We start from the raw sequence: 23,573 nt of genomic DNA on the forward strand, positions 1-23,573 counted from the left end.
TTAGGGTTCTCTATGTTTAATAATTTCACTTGTTTTTACTTTTCAATGAAAAGAGTGGGTATATTTTATGGTGTATTACTCTGTATTGGCATTTTTGTGTTTATTTTGTAGTTTTAGTCTTTGTTTATGTTTTGCTTTACTTGAATACTTGTGTTATTTTTAGTATGTTTTTGTCTTTGCATTTTATTTTTTTTGAATAATTGTTATTGGTTTAGTATTTTGTATTTGCTTTTTCTCTGTAGATACTTTGCCATTGTAGCTTATGGGCTTGTTTTACATCAATATCTAGAGGAAAAAATTCCCCTTATATTCATTCAAGACATTCCAAAGACATGTAGTAGGTTGACTGGATACTCTAAATTGGTCTAGGTGTGAGTGTACATGTGAGTGTGTAGGGTGGATGAACTAAAGCCACAGGGCTAGAAACCTGATGGCATAAACCTTGGCTCCAGATGATTGTCACTGATGAAGTGACATCAAAACCCCATGTGAAAAAAATGTCAATAAAAGGGCTGTGGATGTATGTATGGATGTATGGATGGATGTATGGGTGAATGAATGGCTATGACTCTTGAATGGTTTGTTTACTTTTGTTTGACTGATGAAGTCAACATGATTTATAGATAACATGATGGTTGGTCAATGTAGTTATGTGAGGAATTACATTTTTTTGGCATTTTGATATATATATATATATATATATGTATGTATATTATTCATCACTGTTGAATATCCAACCACTTATATATTGTGCTCTCTTTCAGAAAACTGGACAGAGTGCTGCCCATCGGCTTGGATGATGTTTAATCATAGCTGTTACTACTTTTCCCAAGAGAGGAAATGGTGGTTTGAGGCTAAGAAACAATGTGAAGAAAAACAGTCTAATTTAGTGATGATCAAAAGTATTGAGAAACAGGTGAGAAAAATCAAGATTTGTAATTTGTTCAACAACTCCTTTTATGATTTATGTCAGTCACTCAGCATATGCTGACATCATTTAGATAGAAAGTATCAGTGGCTATTTTCGTGTTTCTATTATAAAGAAATACTAAAACAATTCTATAGCTCCTATGATAACAAGATATCTGCTAATCTCCTGTCATATATCATAGTCCAAATGTAGCTTGTAATTTATTTCAAATCAAATATCATTTTTATGTGTGAAATGACATAATACGTTACTGTAATTCAAAAATATGTTTTGCGATATGTTGCCATTTTTGATAATATACTTCATTTTTCTGTGTATTAGTTTGTAATGTATTACAATCATTTGTTCTAGATTTTCATTTGCAGCTTTTCTACCTTGAACTCCAAAATTGCATTTTGTTCAATCAAAAATCTCAATTAAAAAAGTAAGTAAATAAATAAGTGTGCATATTTTGAAAAACAGATGCTCTCAGTAAATCACACAAATTAATTGGTCTACTCCCCAGACATAAACAACACACCAAATTACAATGTGATCATCTCTATTGAACAGTTCATGCAATAACAAATCATTAAATCACTAAAGGTACAGTTCATATGTGGCAAACAATCACCCACAGAAACACAAAGAAGCCCCAAAGGTGTGCACAAATAACACCAGAAACATTCCACACTGTAGGTAAGTTTGAACTGCTCAATTGCAGCACTCAATCCACCAAACTCAGCAGTGTAATCTTCAACCTTTAGCTCTCTTCAACCTATAGCATATCCAAGCAGTTACCGTACCACTTACTCTAACCTCCATCTTCAGTCTCAGGAAATGGAATGGGAAAATGTCAGCCTCAGTTTCAGAGAACTAAATCATCTACCACCCACTGGGCTGTCTCCGTGGTATCCTCTTCTCAATTTCCTTTCTTGCCATGACCAAACTAAACAATAAATCAGCTAAGACTTGCAATAAATTCCTTAAAGAACAGTGACGTGCACATTAAAAAGATAAAGGCCCACATCACTCAAGTGTAGTAAATCTTCATGATACTATATTAGGTCCCTATCTCTGAAACCCAATGCTTTAAAACAATAACTCCTACTGAAACCACAAACCTAGCCATTATAATTTACAAGACACCATGCCGCCTCCATAGCTGCAACCTAAACTGCCCCTCTCCAACTCAATTTTCATATGATAACCCACCAGACAGTCACTACAGCAGGAAACCTTTATTTCACAATTAGCAGATTTATGATTATCTAAGACTGCCATTTGTAGTTAGGAATAAAAATGCCAAGAAATTTTCCTCCCAAATGAACAGCAATAATTCTCGGACCATAACACGTCAACAACAAACTATCTATGACAGACAAAAGGTAAGACCATTGCAGTCCTCTGATGCCTTCTCAATGAACACACCTCTGTTTAGATTTGAAGTCTAAAAAATGGCTCCCAGATTTGGCATCAGCTCACTTTACCACCTGATAAATAGATGAATGCCCTATGATAAGCAGTATGTTCTGCTCTGAAAAACAGCAAAATAAATGATATAATTCACCCATAGACAAACCAACCAACCACATATTGTATATAACCTCTGTAAGTATTAGATATCCATTTGTCTTTTCTTTTAATAACCTCAGTAGACTTGTGTCCATATACTAGATCTGAAATCCTGTCAGTTCAGAAGGAATACAATGAATACCTATTATCAGCAATCTCTTGACTACTTAAAGCCCTCTTTATGACCACCTCAAACAGATTTGCTGACACCAGAGCCCCTGACAATTGTCAAAAAAAACTTCAGTAATTTCATATTACCCTCAGACAATCTACTTCACTCCTTACCAACATGTACTGGACACAGCAAAACTTCATTGTCATGGGAAAAGTTTATGGGCCGGATTTACAAAAGCTTGCACGGAGTGAAAGAAGAGTGTAGGAGCTCACGCTGGCAATATGTCTGCCGTGCGATCCAGGTACAGCCGGCAGGGGCGTGCACGAGAGCAGTTAAAGCAACTCTTGCACGAACAGCATCATGGTATGCAAATTACTGCATTTGCTGGTGAAAGCCATGCAAATGAGGTAAATTTGCGATCCAGGAAACACTAACCTGTCCGTGAAAGATTAGTGTTAGCTGCAGAAATGTACTCCATTGGTAACGGAGTACTGTTCTGCAAATAGCTAAATAGAGCTATGACAGCTCCAAATAAAGGATGCATACAGTTGAGAAAGCATGCCAGTGGCCAAATATAAGGCCATTGGCATTTATAAATGTTTAAAAATATAAAAAATGTACTATTTTTTCCCTGATCTCCAATGTTTAAGCATAGCGCAGCACCGGGCAAACGTGCGACACTTATAAAAACAAGAAAATAATTAAAAAAAGCCAAAAATAGGCATTTTCACTAAAAAGCTTATTCTGCCATGCAGGTGAATGGCAGGCTAAAGACAACATGGCCACTGAGTAGTGGTTGCTAAGGGGGGGGGGGAGGAAGCTCAGTGTGAGAGATGTAACCATGCATTAGTAGGCAATCCTATGCAAATGAGGATAAGGATAGTGAATCCCAATTTTCCCAAGCATGTGAGCCATGTCCCAAGAGTGTAAGAGTAGGAGTAAGTGAGTAGTAGAGTAGAATATAGGTGACATCATGAGGGGGTGTGTCAGACAGGCTGTAAGCTAATTGGAGCACAGTGGCTTATGTTTGCTTTGAGTTGCTCAGAATTGCAAGAGGCGTGCCTACAGTTGTCCTATTTGAAAACCTCAAACCAAAGGTGCACAATGTTAAAAGATAGGAAACTCCTTGCAAACATGCACACAGCGTGTGTGCGTGTTTGTGCTTGTTTGAGTGGTGCTTCCCCCTGGGCCGAAACAGAAAGGCAAAAGGAAGGAAAAGAAGTAGTAGGAAGTTAACCAAGGAGAACTAGCAGAGCTGTCAGGTGAAATATATCAGAATCAGCCAATTACACAGGCAGCAGTCTAGCCCAGCCCAGCACTTTAAACTCTGCAAACAGCATTCCCCCCTGTTTTTCCCAAGAGCTCTGCAACACTGCAGTATGCAAAGAGGGAAAGCTTAAAAAGCTTAAATCAGACAAAATGTTAGGGGCTGCTCTTGCTATCATAAACCAACATGTGCAAGGTGCTGAAGGTGGTGATGTTGTGAATGCTGCTGAGCAACCCACAGTGAGGAGACGGAGAAGAGTGTACAGACCCAGGGTAACCTACCAGGGGCTACATGAACTGGAGACAGTGGAGTGCTATAGAGTGGACAGAGACCTCCTACAGCAAATTGTTGAGCTATGCCGGCCATGCCTCACACACAGAACCAACAGAGGGGAACCCATCCCAGTGGATACCAAGGTATGTGTTGGCCTAAGAATACTATCTACAGGTACCTTCATGAGACCAAGTGGTGATATAATGGGGATTTCACAGGCATCAGCATCCAGGGTACTCCACCAGTTCCTGGATTCCATGTCAGTACATGTCGGTGACCAAGTATATTTCCCCAATTCCCGTGAGGCATTGGCCAGCAATATGCATCTTTTCCACCAAATAGCAGAATACCCTGAGGTAGTGGGTGCAATAGACTGCACGCACATATGCATCAAAGCACCACCTGGTGAGCAGGGTAGGGTCTACATCAACCGCAAGGGCTTCCCCTCCATCAACTGCCAGGTCATGTGCGATGCCCAGGGCATAATAATGAATGTGTGTGCTGCCTGCCCTGGAAGCTATCACGATTCCCACATCTGGCATCTGACGCAGCTGTACCAGAGATTTTACAATGGGGACATCCCTGATGGTCACCTAGTGGGGGATGCTGGATACGCACTGGAGCCATGGCTGATGACACCCATCAGAAATGCACACACACCTAAACAAGAACTCCATAATGAGGCACACACACAAACAAGAAACATAATTGAGTGTGTGTTTGGGATGCTCAAGTCACGGTTCTGGTGCCTGGACACATCTGGTGGAGCTTTGCATTACTCACCAACTACATGTACCCAAATTGTTATGGTATGTGCCATGCTACACGATATGATCCTGCGGAAACAGATGCAGCAGGAACAGCATGGGGCAGGGCCAAACAGCCCCCACCATTGCCAAGGCCTGCACAGGCACAGCGTGGCTCGGAGGAGGAACAACCTGAGCCTGCCCCAGTAGGCAGAAGGAGGCGTGTCCAGTATGTCCTGACCTTGGCAAAGAGGCAACGCATAGCACATACATTGTCTCAGTAGGAACCCTGGAAATGACACCTCTCCTTGATTCGCACATACAGTAAAAGGGATGCCTAACTTGACACTACCTGTTTTCAAACATGTATAGGGAGTGTACTATGTGCATCCAACATAGGCAGCCCTGCAGCACCACCTGAGGCATGAGTGCCCTATTTTAAGCAATATAAAGCACTGCTAAGCCATTTTACCAGTACTGAGCATATTTAAATCCAATTGCGCGTAGTTGCGCACCACACTAACCAGCGCAACATCAGGCAACGTCGGGCAACATTGGGCAATGTTGGGCAAAGTCGGGCAAAGTCAAGCAAAGTCAGATAACACACTCACACCTGCTTTACTGTTCCTTAACCAGTCAGGTCTGCCCAGCATGAAAATAAAAAGCAGTGACAGGGCTCGAACTCAGGATACTGTGCACTATAGTCACAGTACTGAACCACTAAGCCATGACAGCATTTCACTGGCACAGGCACAGCTTAAGTCACTCACGCATACCAGTTGGTGGGGGTCGCATACCTAATAGTCACAGCCAGCAGGACAATTGTAGACAAACGCAAACACAACAAATGCTGTATCATGCCCTCTGAAGAGGCATATGAGTAACCTCCCCCCAGGCCTATGCAGACAGATAACAGCAGGCCAAGCAGTGTGATGTGGGTTGGGTAGGCTATGAAGTCACAAATTAATATGTGTGTAACTGGAAGCTAAGGTCTGTAAGTACAGTGGTATGCCTCAAGCCAGTATGATAGGCAACAGTACGGACTGAAATAGAGTACCTGACATAGCAGTGCAGGCCTAGCAAATGTGTATAAGTGTCAGGTGTACCCCTCATCCTATGTACACCCACAGTAACACTCAGGTGTGCCCACCCCCCGGGTAGAAATGTACAAATAATAGCTGTCCCCCCTGTATGTAGAAATGTTGATAAGTCTATGCAAATTGACTCATGGAAGCCTTGCAGGCACAGCGTGCTTCCTGTCGATGTACAACACAAAGGTGAGCCCTGAAGTAAAAACCAACTTGAATTTTCAGACACATATATAGTATATATATGCCCATAGTGGGCATGCTCACACACTAAATCAAATTTAGCAAATGTCAGTCAACACCATACTGAAAGGTCATACTGGGCATGCTCACACACTTAGGTCATGTCTGAGTACAGCAGTGGGCCACACATATCTGGCAGTTGCAATTCTTACTCCAGACACATGTCACTATTCACCAATCCTGCCTTGCCACACAGTGATATGAAAACAGACCCATATAATATATTGGACCCCTGTCATAATCAAACCATGTAATACAAGTACTTATGTTGTTCAAAGAAAGTGAAAATCCAAAGAAGATCAATAAATCTCTGATCAGTATCATCAAGAAACAATGAGCACTCCTAACATTATCCAAGCCATGTTCTGGCAAAAATATTGCCAAAGAGTCCATAGAGAACCATGAAGCTTTCTTTAGCTATGTCATAAATATCAATGTAAACTCATATATGTTCTGAGTCAGTGCAAAGTGTAAATGAATACATGTACATGACTGACATTGCCAACATCTTGTCAGACAGGTTCATACATATTTACCCCCTCTCACTGACAAAAGGGCTCATTACCATACCTGGAGATTGTAAAAAGCCAGAAATCATATATACAATGGTTAAACAGCTGTAGCCAAACCTAAAAACACGGTGTCTTTGGCATGACATGGTGTCCCTGGCTGTGTCATATGTGAACTCCAAAACAAACAGACCCTGCACCTTAACAGTCTGTTGAGACTCACCCTCCGTACAGGATATGAAACTGTTGAATGGGTTACAGCAATGCTTGGCACACTCCACAAGTGTTGGTGCACAACAGACCACGGGAACTATTGTCTTATAAGCCTAATAAGCCTGATCTGCAAGGCCATGGAGTCCATCATTATGGAACTCATAAACAGAGCTATTGGGAGCCTACAAACACCCAACCCTACCCATTTTGTTTGGTCAGGGGCAGATCATTGTCCCTAAACCCGCTAGACAGTTTTCAAGGCAGTTACCCAGGACATACATCAATGAAATGAGCTCCACATGACTTACGTAGACCTTGAAAATTTTTATTTTTTTTATTTTTATTTAACATTTGTTGACCGGGAATGTCCGACTAGGTTCCACAGAGCCTGTTTTCAGCGGAGGCCCGGGGAGAAACGCTCTTTTCCAACATCCCACGTACATGTCGTATTCACAAAATCAACAACCTGTGCATAAACACGTATATCATCTGTTGGATTGCCAACTGGGGCACAGATAGATCCCACAAGATAAGAATTGTGGTCTCCCTGTTGGACTGTAAGCTGGTAACAACTGCTGTCCCCCATGGCTCAGTCCTGGGACCCCTCCTGTCTGGTGTATACTTTTCAGAAATACAGTCAAACACACGAGGGCTATGGATAGCAAAGTTTGTGGATGACTGCAAAAAGGTTGTCATAATCGACGTTTGAGACAACAGAGACATCCTTAAAAAGGGTCTCAATCAGACAGATGTGGTGTCAAAATTATGGCCTCGAGCTACAGTCATACAAATACCACATAGGTGCCAACACCCTACATATGGAGGTAATAACAAGGGATCTATGGACACATGGATAGTCATTTCTGCTTCCAGAAACACATTCACAAAGTGGTTAGAAAATCATGCTATGTGTTCCCACAAATTGCCAAGGTCTTTTCATGTAGGTCAGAGGAGGTTCCCTCTACTCATCAGTCATCTAACCCATCAGAGAGTATCACGGCACACTTGTGATTAATCTGACTAGGCACCTTCAGCAGCTGAAAAGACCACTGAAGTACCTCAACAAAAGGATTACTGGCCTCAAACAGTTGCCCCATGCAACAAGACTGAAGTAACTCAATCTGTACTCTGTTGCATGCTGTCTATTCAGGTGATCTCTGCCCAATAGACAGATCCATGTCCAATGCAGAACTGATGTACATGCTCTATCTGAAGTAAACCCAAGCTCACTGTGCCACATGCTCTGGGGATATAATAATCACAACAATAAGTAGAACATGTTGGAGGGATACATTACTAACTCACAGACTTCCCTTGCTTTGGAACAGGCTCCTAACCTACATTAAGCTGAGTCCCTCACTGACATTCTTCCAGAGGAGCCTTGATGAGTGTATGTAAAACTGAACTGTCACACCATGGATCACTTCATCAGCTCTACTACACAGAGGCATAGGGAACTAACCCCATGTGTGGTGATAGCTGCACACTCTGGCCATACTAATATATGCCTTCAGGCAGATAGCCTATTACCTACCTATGTACCTATATATATGTAGGGGGAACACAGTATAATAAGCCAAAGATCGATGGGCAAAGATGTGTGTAAGAGGGTGACCATGACAGGGAGTCATCCGTGACTGTCCCACCCAGCAGACATCCCAATGGCACAAAAGACATGAGGTGCACGTCACCCACTGTACATAATAGTCACCAGTATCTGTAAGCATTACAGTGTATGTGGTACATGTGCCTGCTGTACAACATGACTGTACAATGAATTACACATCCACTATCTGTAGACATGTACTTGTCACATAGGTTCATAGGTATGTAGTAGACTATCTTCACGAAGGCATATGTTAGTCTAGGCAAGTTGTGCAGCTTTCACCACCCCATTGGTTAGTCTCCTAAGCCCTAGTTCTAATAGTTTGTACCCTAAGCCCCTTTCTAGTGGGGCTACTGATGTGATGCCTGGCATGAATTGTCTGTTTCCCATCCACTCATCAAGGTTCCTATTGAAGAGTGTCAGTGAGGGGCTCTATCTGATGTACATTGGGACTCTGTTCCACAGTAAGGCAAGTGCCTGAGATGGTACTCTATCCCACCAGCATGTTGTATTCATTGTTGTGATGAGGTTCATATCCCTGGAGTGTGTAGAGTGTCTCAGTTTTATTATCTGTAGATGGAGCATGTTCAACAGTTATGTGTTGGACATGGCTCTGTATGTTAGGCAGAGTGTGCCTCCGAGTAGGCAGTACACAACGGAGAACAGATTTAGTTTTACCAGTTGTGGTGCATAACACAACAGTTTGAGGCCAGTAATCCTCTTGGTGAGGTACCTCTGTGGTCTCTCCAGCTGCTGGATATGCTTAGTCGAGAACATCCAAAATGGTGCATTGTACTCAATGATGGGTCTGATGACTTAAGAGTAGAGGGCCACCACTGCCTCTTTTGATCCTGATGCAAACCCTTTGTTGACTAAGTGGGCCACATAAGATTTCCTAATCACTTTGGCAACATGGTTGTCAAAGGAAAGTTAACTATCTACCTGTGTCCCCAGATCCCTTATTACCTTGTCAGTTTTTAGGGGGTAACACCTATGTGGTAGTTTGTGGGTACTTTGTTTTCCCCAAAGGGGATTACTATGCATTCTTTCACATTGAGCTTGAGGCCATGATTATGACACCACACATCTGTCTCATAGAGTCCCTTCTGGAGAATATTTGTTTCATCTGGGGAATCTATTATGGCAAACACTTTAGAGTTCCCAGCAAACTTAGTCAACCCCAGCCCTCCTGTGTTGGCATGTACTTTTGAGAAGTCTATACCAAACAGGAGGGGCCCCAGGACTGAACCCTGGGGGACACCAGTTGTTACTTGTTTAGAGTCTGACATGTAGCCAGCAACTCTTAATTTGTAGGATCTATCTGTGAGCCAGTTTGCAATCCATCTTGTGATGTATGGATTTATGCCCAGGTTGGTGAGTTCATCTATGATACCTGACTATGGAATGGTGTCAAAAGCCTTAGCGAGGTATAGGTAGGCTGTGTGGAGCTCCTTTCAATCATCTGTAGCCTAGGTAACTGTTTCAAAAAAATCCACCCAGTTCAGGAGGCGTGATTTGCATTTGACAAAGCCAAACTGGGTGTACTCAGCTGTGTGAAGGTTCCCAATGTCTTTATTGTTGACTTCCATTATGATTGGCTCCATTGTCTTGCAGATCAGACTTGTCACGCTCATAGAGAGTGAATGCCAAGGGTCTTTTGTGGCCCCACCCCTGTGGAGTGGGAAGAACATTGCTGTCCAACATTCTATGGATACATATCCTGTAGAGAGGATGTAGAGAGAGGTGTAGGTATCCTCGATGAATATGGATGCATCCCCTTCCTATGTGCTGTGATTGAGGTTCTGATGCTGGAAGGTATGGAATGAGTAGTATTCTGGTAGTGCTGGTGTGATCTCTGGAGCCTTGAACTAGGTTTCTGTTACTGCACAGATATCAATATTCTCCATACTGAGAAGTGCCTTGAGTGTGTGCATTTGGAGGCTGAGACTTCTGGCAATGAGTAGCATTTAGCTCACCTTGTGGTTATTTGTGTTGGTTATGGGGTTTGGTTTGTCCTGAGTGACCAGTGTTCCACACCTAAAGTCAATGCCTCATTGGTCCGATCCGACCATAAGCTAATTACCCTACATATCCACATTCTGCCCACTCCCCCCATTAAGGAAACCATGTCTACAAAGCCAACTTCATGCTTCTTAAGACAGAAGTGGTGAACTTCATGACACCCATGCAGATGGACAATACAGTTACGACTACTGAATCCTACACAATTGCACTTTATAAGCACTTTATAAGCACTTACATGAGTGCATGGATCGTGCTATCCCAAACAGAACCAAGACGCTATCCTCCAAAAAAAGGAAGCCAATCTGGTGGTCCCCTGCCATAAACAAACTGTACAACAGAAGGAAGAAACTGTTGCAAAAGAGAGTAAAATCCCATGAGTGGAGGAGCTCCCTGGTCAGCCTCAGTAAGAAGCTGTGATCCCTGATAAAATCCTCCAAAGCTAGTTACAAAAACAAAATTGCCACTGATTCTAAAGACAACCACAAAACATTCTACAGCTATGTCAAGAATCTCAATGGCAACACTCAGATCTGCTCTGAGTTACAGCACAATGGCACTAAATATACAGATCCAACAGATGTTGCCAACATCCTGGCAGATAGGTTCACTGCTAACTTTACCCCTATCTCACCCATTAAACAGCCCATCTCTATACCAGAAGAATGCAAAGTTCCTGTAATCACGGCTGCACAGGTAAAAACCACACACTCCAAAGCCAGGAACACGGCATCCATGGGACCAGACAACATCCCAGGCTGTGTTCTACATGAACTACAGAACGAACTGGCACCACACCTAAGTACCATGTTCAGTCATAGCCTCACCTCAGGTTTTGTGCCTGCTGAATGGCGCACATCGGTAGTTATCCCACTACACAAGGGGGGAGCCACCGTGGACCCCAGGAACTAGCGCCCCATTAACCTGATGAGCCTGGTCTGCAAGGCATGGAATGTATCATCATGGAACTTATAAACAAAGACATTGGTAATCTCCAAACTCTGGACCCCAACCAGTTTGGGTTTGTAAAAGGCAGATCATGTCTCCTAAACCTGACAGACTTCTTTGAAGCAGTCACTAAAGTCAGAGACAAGGGTAAGGTGGTTCACACAGCCTGTCTAGATCTTGCCAAGCCTTTTGACACCATCCCCCACTCTGGAATTATAGATAAACTCACTAAACTAGGTATAAATCCCTATGTCATAAGATGGGTTGCCAACTGGCTCACTGACAGAACCCGCACTGTGAAAGTAGCAGACTCCAAATCCGACTTCAGACCAGTGACAAGCGGAGTACCACAGGGTTCAGTCCTGGGTCCTGTCCTGCTTGGTATCTTCTTCCCTGAAGTACAGGCTAACACAAAAGGTCTTTGGCTAATGAAGTTTGCAGATGACTGCAAACTAGGAGCCATAATCAAAACTGCTAACGATGTGGACATCCTAAAAAAGGGCCTCACTGAGACAGATGCCTGGTGTCAAAGCCATGGCCTCAAGCTCAATGCCAAAAAGTGCATTGTCATCCCCTTTGGTAAAAACTCTGTACCCATGAACTACAACATAGGCAGTAGTATACTTAACACCAAAAGTGTGATAAGAGACCTTGGGACACAGGTGGACAGTAGTCTCTCCTTTGATAATCACATCGCCACAGTAGTCAGGAAATCCTTCTACATGGCACACCTCATCAGAAAAGGTTTCTCATGCAGAAAAAAAAGGTCATTGTTCCCCTCTACCCATCACTCATTAGCTCCATTATAATAGTGCAATGCCCCTTTTGGTATGTACCTCACAAGATATCTACAACAACTGGAAAGGCCACAGAAATACCTCACAGAGAGGATTACCGGCTTCAAACACATGCCCTACACAGACCGTCTCAAAAAACTCCAGCTTTACTCCGTCACATATTGCCTACTCAGAGGTGATCTCTTCCTAACATACAAAGCTATGTCAAACCCAGAGCTGTTGGACATACTCCACTTAAAGAAATCCCAATCCTTCTGAGCTACACGCTCTAGGGACCTAAACCTTGTCACCACAATAAACAGAACATTCCAGAGGGATAGATTCCTGTCCTAGAGACTTCCCATACTCCAGAATAAACTATCTATCTATATCAAACAAAGCTCCTCATTAGCACTCTTCAAGAAAAATCTTGATGATTGGATGGAAAATAGGAAAGTCACCCTGGGGATCACTTCTGTGTCTCTGCTTGACAGTGGCACAGGAAAATAAATTTCTAGGGTGGCAAAAGTCAGGGTACCTTTTTGGCTGGGCTTGTATAGGCCCCAGGGCCAATAGCCTTGTACCTACCTATGAACCTATAAAACTATGAACCTTTGAGCCTTGCCTAAAAAAGGTAATATGGGGACAGCAAGAGCCTTGGCCAGTATTCAGAAGCATAGGTGCGACAGGTGCAAACCATCTGTAGCGAAGCAATGAGGCTTGTCTATAATGTCATCACAGGCAGACAGAGACTGGATCCCCTTTGAATGACACCAGAAGCTCAGCCAATTGTTGAAGTTTATCATCTTTCTGTTATATTGCGGTATCATGTAAGTGAAGGTAAGATGCTACTCAAGGTCAGGGTCATACCAACCTGGGCTACATGATCATAGAACTACTATATATCTCTTGTCATATTGTCCTCGGAGGTATGTCTCAGGTCATTCAAACTGACATGTACAAAGAACACGTCATATATGTACCTGTTCTAGAGTGTTGTAAGTGCTTGTGTTATGTGGCGGATCATAGCACCTGACAGACAGCTGATAGTAACCTTCCCCTTGTCCAGCCGAGTGAGTGGAACATCTGTGTGCCTGACTGTGGAGTCACCCATTACTAGTGTGTTGCGTATGCTGTTTTCTCTTAGGGCCTGTTGTGAGGCACACTGCTTTGGTGTATTATGTGTTTCTGGCGTGTGCTTGAAGGTGTATGTTGCTGGCTTGTTTGCTTAGGAGGACATTCTCTCTTTTTCAGATTAATATTTGTATTCTCTGAGTATGGTAATGTGTATTTATGTGTGTGTTTTGCTGGTGCTTATATTGTAGGTCTATGTGAGACTATTGGTGTTGTGGTTGTATGACCCTACTCCTCTTGACTGTATTGTCCAGTATTGGGTTGACAGAGCTTAGCCACCGGTTTGACCCTGTGTGTGCCAGCATGTGGTGCATCAACCCATATATGATATGGTCATAGCTTATGCATACAATACACTCACACTACGCCTAGTATGATAAGCCTGCTGAGGTTAGCAAATGTGAAAAAAACCTTTGGGCAAACTGTCAGCAAGTAATGTCTGTATTGCACCCTGTAACTCCATATTGCTTGCTAAAGTGTAAAGACATACTTAGTTTGGATTAAGAACCCTGCACTTGCCAACTGTGTATATGTCTTAGTCTGTCTCTCCCTGGGGAGAGAGCAACCTTTCTGCAGACTACTCACACCCCTTAAAAGTGGTATACTCATCTTTGTCAAGTCTGATGATGTCACCATCCTACAAATATACCTGTGGAAAAGTGAAGCACTAGTAATGTGTATAGCGTGTCGTGTGAATGCGTACTGCTGTAGTATCATAATGTAGTTAGTTAGGAGTTTGATTCCTGAATTTGCCAACTATGTGAGTGTGTGGGTCTCCTCTGGGGAGGAGCAACCCTTTTGGAGACTACTCACACCCCTTAAAAGTGGTATACTCATCTTTGTCAAGTCTGATGATGTCACCATCCTACAAATATACCTGTGGAAAGGTGAAATCCCAGTAATGTGTATAGCGAGTACTGCTGTAGTATCATAATGTAGTTAGGAAGGAGTTTGAATTTCGCACCTGCTGACTGTGTATGTGTGTTCTGAGTGTGTGACACCATTGGTCAATGTGGAGTGGATTTTGATTTTTCTAGTGTATGACATATCACAATGACAACTGTATGTGCATTACACATGTAAGGTAGCTGTGGGGCAAAGCCATATACATACATGTGACCTAAATTATTTCATTGGTGGGTACTCTGCTTTCTCCATGAAAGCATCTGTTATCTTTGACAGAGCATGCTGGCGCTTTCCAGATCTTAGGTCACCTCTGTATGCTCGTGACAAGCTTAGCCACTGCAGTGATCCCTGGGCTACATCTTCTGTTTCATATCCACTCATCACGGTTTCTATTGAAGAGTGTGAGTGAGAGTTTATGCTTGAGGTATATTTGAATCTTGTTCCAAAGCAAGCAAAGTCTGGCAAAGATGACTAATCATTATAGGTGTCCAACAACCTCTGTGGATCTGCATGCAAACCTTTTATTGCTTATATTCTCCACAGAGGGATTTCCAAAACCTTTTGGTAATGTGATTTTCAAAGGAGAGATGACTAAACACATGGCTCTATGTATACATTAGTACCTGTTCCACATTTTGGGGGCTACTACCTATGTGGTACTCTGGGGATACTTTGTTTTCTAAAAGTGGATAACTATGCTTTCTTTGGCTTATAGCTTTACAGCATGAGATTAACACCAGGTATCTGTCTCTATGATACCCTTTTGGAGGATGTGTGTGTCATCTGGAGAATAAAGTATAGCCCACAGTATGCATTTTCATCAAATGTGGGCAGACATTTCCCTACTGTGTTTACTTGTACCTAAGAAAGCTATATGCCAAAAAGGAGTGGTCCCAGGACTGAGTGCAGGTGAATACCACTTGTTACTGGCATAGAATTGTACATGAAGGCTGCAAATGTTACTGTGTGTCATATATCTGTGCGTCAGTTGTCAATCCATCCTCTAATAATTGTTTATGGTCAGTCTGTTGAGGTTATGTATAATACCAGAATGTGGGATGGGTATGAATTGCTGGTGAGCTATAGCGTGGCTGTGTGGACCTCCCTCCCTCACTTATAGCCTTGTTAACTGGCTTGAAGTCTACTAGGTGTAGGAGCCATGATCTGGCCTTTAAAGCACCTAAGTGGGTATGGTATGGCGCAGCGTTTGCAGGTTCATAATGTCTCTGTTAATGAGTTCCGTAATGCTGTGCTCCATAGCTTTCCAGATAACATTTGTCTGGCTTATAGGTTGAGACTTTCCAGGATCTGTTGTAGTTCTACCCTTAAGCAATTTATGTTAACATTTGCACTGGGTGTGACGAGGGTGGACCAGATTAGGAATAAGTATATTAAAGGGTCAGCCCAGGTTTGAAGGTTAGTAGACCAAGCCAGATAGGCAGGATTACATTGGTTTGTAAATGTGCTGAGGAGGGATGCAGAGTATATTGTGAAATAGATGCTATGGATGAAGCCGCCAGGTAACAGGAAAAGAGGAATGCCTAAGATGAGGTTTATGGCTGTGGTGAGAGAGGACATGCAGGTGGATGGTGTGACAGCGCAAGATGCAGAGGGCAAGAAGAAATGGAAACAGATGATCTACTGTGGTGACCCCTAATGGGAGCATCTGAAAGTAGAAGAAGAAGAAGACATTGTAGCTCAACCCTTGTGGACTGTGAACACCATTACTGTGCATCATTCCACAAGTATGTAACCTTTATAGAGGCTGCAATCTGAACAGAGTGTTTAGGTGAGTGGTGACTTCATATGCCAGCTTGTGTATGACACAGTCAGGGACACTGTCCAGTACCATTGCCACTGTGGTTTGGACTTTGGTAAAGAGATGTTTTAACTAGAGTGTCTGTGAATCTTCAGGTTTTACATTCTTCAGGTCTGGAAATGTGGCCCTTGTGTAATGACAGGGTGGTGAAATCCGCATTCAAATTGTCTGACAAGAAATTGGTAATGTCAGTTAGATAAGTATACTTTGTGACCATTTGCATTAACTGTTACCCGATCTGAGATTTCCCCTGTAGATTATAAACAAAACTAAAGAAAGCTTTAGTGTTGTCTTTGGAATCCTTGCCATTTTGTATTTTGAAGTTTGCCTTGTATGTTTAATGAGGGCTTTTATTTTCCCAATGATACTGACCAGAGAGGTTATCCTTTCTTGGTATGTAACTCTTTTTTGGTACAACTTCACACCTTCTATTATATATTTAGTTTATGGCAGGGGCCCATGAGACTAATGCACTTTTACTGTATAAGTGAGAATTTCTTGTGTTGTGATAGCACGGTCCATGCAACCCTGTTGGTGAACAGTGTGCATTACTAAAGGATTATGCAGCTGGGACAGTGTTAACCTTAGTAATGCAAACCAATGACAGGTAGCAACAACAGCATCACCCACAGCACAGTGTCAACCCGTGTCATACACACACACATGCGTACTCAAGTTCCAAAATGTGTGTAGTACAATGCATACTGGCCACCAATAGAAACTATGGAGTGTTAACACTGGCCAATACAGGGCATGTCACCCTGCCCATGTGTCCAATATGCATGTACATGCAGACAGTGCACCTCCACCATGTTCACAAATGGACACCTGCAAACATGTTTTGCACACACCCCACACTTACTGTCCACTCTATAACGCATGCTGACACAATTACACACATTAGCCAAGTGGCACATGGGCAAACAAAACACAATTGGAATAAACACTGGTGAAAATACAACATTGCTAATTACAGCTTTAATGCATCATGCCTGCACATCTTCAAGGATATCATTACACTTTACTGCTGATAACATGCTACACATCCAACCATTGCTATACTTTATTAAAGTCACCCTGTGCATCAGCACCATGTTAGCCTGTTCCTACATCAATGTTACAGATGACAGGAGGTGGCACAGGTTTCATCATATGCACAGGGTGTGTTGTTGGTTTGCCAGAGGCCTACACTGAGCCATACATTCGACGTGTGTGTGAGCATGTTTGTGAGGGCCATGAGTACTGTTATGGGCCAATGTTGATGTCATGTGTGCGGGTATGTGTTTGCCCTAGGTTTCTGGTTTATGTGTGTGTGTATGCATGTACACAATTCCACCATGTGGCTGCCATATATGGGGATTTGTGAGACAGCTACAGACTGTACCTGGCAGGCTTTACAGATCACCGTCTCTGGCCATGGATAAGGAACCTGTGCCTGGCAGGGGTGCTACAGACAGCATCAGGTACTAATCCAGATTGGGTGCCATCCAAAGAGGTTGACATATGTCCACTGGATCCAGGTCCCTGCTGGGACTGGCCAGAGCCATGTGCATGTGGTCTACTAGGATGGTCTGTGGACAGCCCCACCCAACATTGCTGGGGCTGGTACTGGCACTACAGGAGCGGCTGTGACTTGCTGGATGTCCACGGCGACCTCCAGCTGGTGATGTTGCTGGCATACGTCCACGTCGACATCACAACCGTCCTGCACTGTCCTGACACATGGACATGACAATGTGGAGGACATCCACTGTCTCACCCCAACGTCTATCAATGACCTCAGTGTAGTTACATATGGCACCTGCTAGGTCATGGATACTGTCATTTACAGAGGTGTAATGAGCCCTCTGTGCCCTTAGCCCCTGTCTGATGTACCGCTCCATTCGTGTCTGTGCCTCCATGACAGCCTGGAACATTCGTGTGGTAGAAAGAGGTGTGGCACATCTGCCAGGGGCATGATGACCAGCAGTGCTCTGACGAGAACCCCTGGGCATCTGCCTATGTGGTACCATTCCAGACATTTGGCTATGGCTGCTGTGTCCTGATATATGTGCCATAGATACCACACTGTCCTGGCCAATGCCAACCGTACAAAGACCCTCAGTTAAGGGCAGTGATGATGATGGATGAACAGGCAGTATGAATGTGTGCATGGATGGGGTGGAGACGTATGTACTGTCAATTGGTGGCCCAACAACAGACCCTGACACACCTGCCTGTGCCTCAACACACCTATCCTCATGATCACTGTCTGTCTCAGTGACATCAGGTTCCCTGTTGTAGTGAACCAGCCCCACCTTGCCACCTGTGAGAGGAAAAGAGGAAACACACTTTAAGACCTGAGCATGACTTCAGACCACATGCGCACATGCACACATGTGCACATGCACACACACAAAACTACACTCCTGCTGAAAGCAGACACACACAACACCAGCAATCACAGAACATACACAATAGCAGGTGATGGTGGGGTACAGTATCACAAGGAAAACAGTCATATCACACATGTCAGCATGCAGGACATGTGTTGCTCAACAGCATGCAGTGCAAGTGTAGTCAGTCCTTTTTACTAACAGTATACATGGCTTTGATGCATGTGTTTTGTTATTAGGTGATGGCCCTCCCCCTGGAACACAATGCATACATGGACACAACATTGCTGTGCAGGTATTCATAACCCTGTGATGTACTGTGCACCATAACTCACAAGTGTACTTACCATTGCTGGATGTGTATCTATGTGTCAGGTATCCAATGCTGATTATGGCCTCTGTGTCTTTAGCAAATAATTGTGGATACATCTTTAGCACATGCATGATGAGTATTCACACAACATCATCAGTGATGCATGGATAATTGATGGAATACCATTCGGCCACATACCCAATGTACGGTACTTATGGTGAGTGTAGATCATGTTGTGGACATGCCAGTCTCATACATGACATGGCTGCATATTTAAACACTACACATACCCAATATGTGTCATATGACCTAGCCACTCAATAGCATCACAAGACATATATATGTCAGTTGTGCAAATGGTTATTGGTATGCATACTGTTTAGAGGTGCATATGTGTGCACACATGCATCATTATGTTGTGTAGCAATGGCAGCTATGGGTAGTACTGTCGTTACAATAACTGGATGGGGTATGGTACCATAGGCCATCATCATAAAGCATCAGGTGGTCACTCAAGGCTACAAATGTTTACCAAACCAGCACTAATCATACTGCGCTGGAACTGTACTACCTTAGCTAAATTCACCATTTCACAACCAGTTATGTGAGTTTGTAAAGAGACCAATAAGGAGCATTCCCTGACATGAATGTGTAGTGTGTTGCAGAGTGTTTAAATGCCCCAGGATAGACCTCTACCCCTCAGGTAGATTATGTGTAATGTGTGGATGAGATTTTGGATACGGGAGTGTGTCTTTACAGAGGGTTTGCGCATCCTTTATGTGTAGCATGTCAAAATGCTCTGTGTATGACATAGATGTGTATGTTATGTGTATGTTGAGTATCAACTGTGCCTATCCAATGGTCACTACAGTCTAGCCACATTTGTTTGAGATGGTCTAGGTATTGCATGTGTTTGGGGCAGCTAATTACATTAGTGAGATGTACGTGCTCTTACACCAAACATGCACAGCATGCATTATGGGTAGGTGTGTTACATGTGTACATGGCCTACACCTTAACTATGACATCCACTTTTTATTTACAAAAATAAATGTAGAACACACTCACCAGCATCTGTCCACTGCCTTGATGTCACCCCAGAGGGACCTACATAGAGATGAGACAGTTTGCCAGTGGCCACAACTGTGCCATTGCTACTGTGTGTTTGCAATCTTACAGTACAACAACAATTTACATTGACAGGGTTACAGATTATGTTCCAAATGAACAGTATTGCACAACAACGGGCTCCATATCTTTGAATGACACACTCCACATCTCACATATGCATGATCTACCAATACAGATAACAGTAGTCTACAGATATGCCATGTTACCTGCATGCTCCATGTGTGCTTGCTGGGTGGCTCCAACCTCCATCATGGTGTATGCCTGCTGCTGTTGTTGCTGAGCAGGTGCCACCAAGCTCATGAGCAGCTCCTCCACTCTGGTGAGGGGGGATGGATATTAACAACACCTGCTGTTGCAAGCTGTTGTCTACGCACATCAGCGGCACGCTGACGGACATGTCTGAGAAGATCACTGCAGTGGTGGCGTACCTGCTCAAATGTTGGGTTATTCAGGCCTACCCCATTGACCCTGCAGACAGTATTTTGCCACATTGCAGTACGCTCCTGCTGGTCCTGGCTGGTTCGTGAGAACACGAGATGGTAGTGCTGAATTATACTGCTAGTAATGATATCATCTTCAGCACTACTGTAACTCGGGTTCCTGTGGTGGGTCATGATCCCTGGAAAACATAAATACAAAAATATGTCTGAGCAAGTCATATGGCACATTTAACATTATACAGTACAGATATCACTAAACTGCCATATATTGCAACCTATAAGCTAACCGAGAGTGAAACATTTTAACTGCCACTTATCACTGCTCACCCCACAGCTGCTTAAAAGTGCCTTGCTCACTCTCAGTCTAATGAACCATGTTCTGCACAGCAACAAAATAAAATCACTATATAAGACTATACAAGAGTTCCTGGCACACTGTATGCAACAAGATGCACCACCTAGCCACAGCAGATATACATCAAGCTGATGTGTAAAGAAATATATCATCCATCACAATCAGTGTAAGGTACAGTAAATGTATTACTATTATACCACACAACTTGTTAATTCCAAACCCGTGGCCAAAATGTGTGCACAGTTGGGAATATAGGTCCCATACTGCTGTAGTACACTATGAATGTTGATAGATATGCAGTTATATGTATTACCACACATATGTCAAAGGACATGTTACAGACATACACACACACACACACACACACACACACACACACACACACACACACACACACACACACACACACACACACACATACACATCAGACGTAATTACAGGACACAAAGGTATGACAACCCAGATAAGCTTTCAATGTGTACTATACAGTGCTGTGTGTCAGTACTTACACAACCTTAATCTTGAGAAATGTAATCTGTGATGAATACAGGGACCACACAAAACAGTGGATGCAAGCAATGTGGACATACACCATACTTTGCTATACAGGCCCAGAGCTTCAATTAGTACTACAGTACACACAGGATTTGCATTCAACATCAGTACCAATCAATAATCATAGATGTAGTGCTTTAGCTTCCAATGACACACCCTAGTTAAAACCAAGGGACTTAATCACACTGTATGCTATAGCACTTGTTCTGTCTAGCAACAGAATACACAGCTTTTGCTAGGATCAAATCAAGGACCTATAATACCACAACATAAACAGTTTCCCACTAAGCTATCCCACATATACATATATTTGACGTATTCGCAAACATATTGACCATCACAGTCAGTCAACAGTACAGAGAATCTATTGCAACAAGTAGATATAGGTGTGTATGAGTATGTGTATATATATATATATATATATATACATATATATATATATATATATATATATATATATATATATATATATGTATACACATCCATTTGTCTACACATATACATTTCACCTTTCATAGTGAGAATATCAATTATACAAAGGATGTAAGGTGTACAGTAATGTAATAAAATTGCACAGTCTTGGGATAAATGCATTGAAGGTGTTTACAGCCCAGGTAGCTTTATCAGGCCTTACTGGCTTCAACATTGCAAACTGAACAAACCACCCACAGTGTTTAACCACCACATGTCATATATTAGCACTGTAGGCTCTCTTGTTTGTCACACACTAAAACCTACATACAAATATGCGCATACTAACCTTCACCAACATATATATCTCCCCCTTCACAAACAGTTGCAATATGTCCCCTGCTCTATGCACATATACAGATGTGAATATATATGACACATATATATTTCTCTGTGTGTGGCATACATACACATGGTTCACACTGTTGTAAGTCCCTGGACCTCACAGCTGAACTGTTGGGCCTTGCTGCAACACAAACAGGTGTCACCTATGAACACAGACTAACATTAGGGGGTATATATGGAAACAGATGCTAGATAAGCATACTAGACTGCTATAGCAGTTGCCAATGCTAGGCTACACTTTAATATGACTATCATGCATGTGTTCTGTCACACCCATGTTTATATAATGTCAGCGCTAATCCCCCAACAGCCTTTGGCCACACTACTGTACAGAACACAGATAACATGGATCAGATCTTTGACATTTAATGCTGAGCTACACATTTCACAGGTATGTCCCACTGCCCACAGGTACACACAATATTGGCCATAGCAGTAGCAGAACATCTGTGCATAAAGAAGTACTGTTTCCACATATGAATGTTTCACATTATGTAGACTATTCTTCAATAACATCTACTACATGCCAGTAAATACATATGTGTCACATACCTTTCCTTTGTATAATTTGGTAATATTTCTTTTTCCTTTTCTCTGTCTCTCTCTCTCTCTCTCTCTGTCAGTCTCTGCAATAGAGTGATTGAGTTTGTTGGCAGAGATTGCAGCCTGCTTTTGTAGGAATTTGCTCATGAGCATGTGATGGTGTCTGCACCAATTAGTGGCCACCATTTGTTCATTGCATGCAGCCTGCTAAGTAGCAATTGCAGTAATCACTGTCATAGCAACCCAGTACTATAAATTGCTGACTCATGTAGGCATGGCCCTTTCAGCATTCCAAGATGAAGATCATCCTTGTTTGGTGTGGACATCATTGTTTAAGACAGAAGGTTCGTATAGTTCTTATATCAGATGCCAGAGGTGTAGCCAGAGATTTACATTTTGTACTCAGACCTAATGTTGCTGCTTCAACTACCCACTTGTCAGTGTAGAAATGTTCTCACCCCTCAAAATGCTACCCCAAGATGCATGGAAATATGTACTTTATTTTCAACTGTTACAATTAACTGCCATACAAAGCTAGTTATAGAGAAGTATTCCTTTGTCACAAGAATTGTTTGTGAACTGCTGTACTGTGAATATTCATTTACTCAGTTCTAAACAGCTTGTGCTTTTTTAGTGTTGACATTAGCACAAGCTGCTCAGAAAAACTGGACACATTTCAGTACTGTGAGTATGCTTACCTACATCATTGGTAGACCCTGCATACACAGGTATATTCTACATTTGGGTAGGGTTGCAGAAGTACAGAGAGCATAAGTAGTATTGTGTGGATTTTATCTTGCTGGACTTACAGGGTTGCTGTGTACATGTTAGTTTATCAAGGCAAGTAGTCTTTCTGCGTATCTCCCAGCTGTGGACCTATCCACATGATAGCCAG

At 42.7% G+C, this 23,573-nt stretch overlaps 1 protein-coding gene across 1 annotated transcript in view; it reads left to right on the forward strand.

Annotated features, from left to right (window-relative positions):
• Positions 1-23,573, forward strand: part of LOC122808692 (C-type lectin domain family 10 member A-like) — a 355,760-nt gene that overhangs the window by 24,479 nt on the left and 307,708 nt on the right. The window contains exon 2 of the mRNA XM_044079680.1: positions 765-916. Within this exon, the coding sequence (XP_043935615.1) occupies positions 797-916 (120 nt within the window). The 5' untranslated portion in view covers positions 765-796. The remainder of the gene's footprint in view (positions 1-764; positions 917-23,573) is intronic.

The sequence above is a fragment of the Protopterus annectens genome, chromosome 8.part0, assembly GCF_019279795.1.
Source record: "Protopterus annectens isolate FY-2018-M chromosome 8.part0, PAN1.0, whole genome shotgun sequence".
NCBI lineage: Eukaryota > Metazoa > Chordata > Ceratodontiformes > Protopteridae > Protopterus > Protopterus annectens.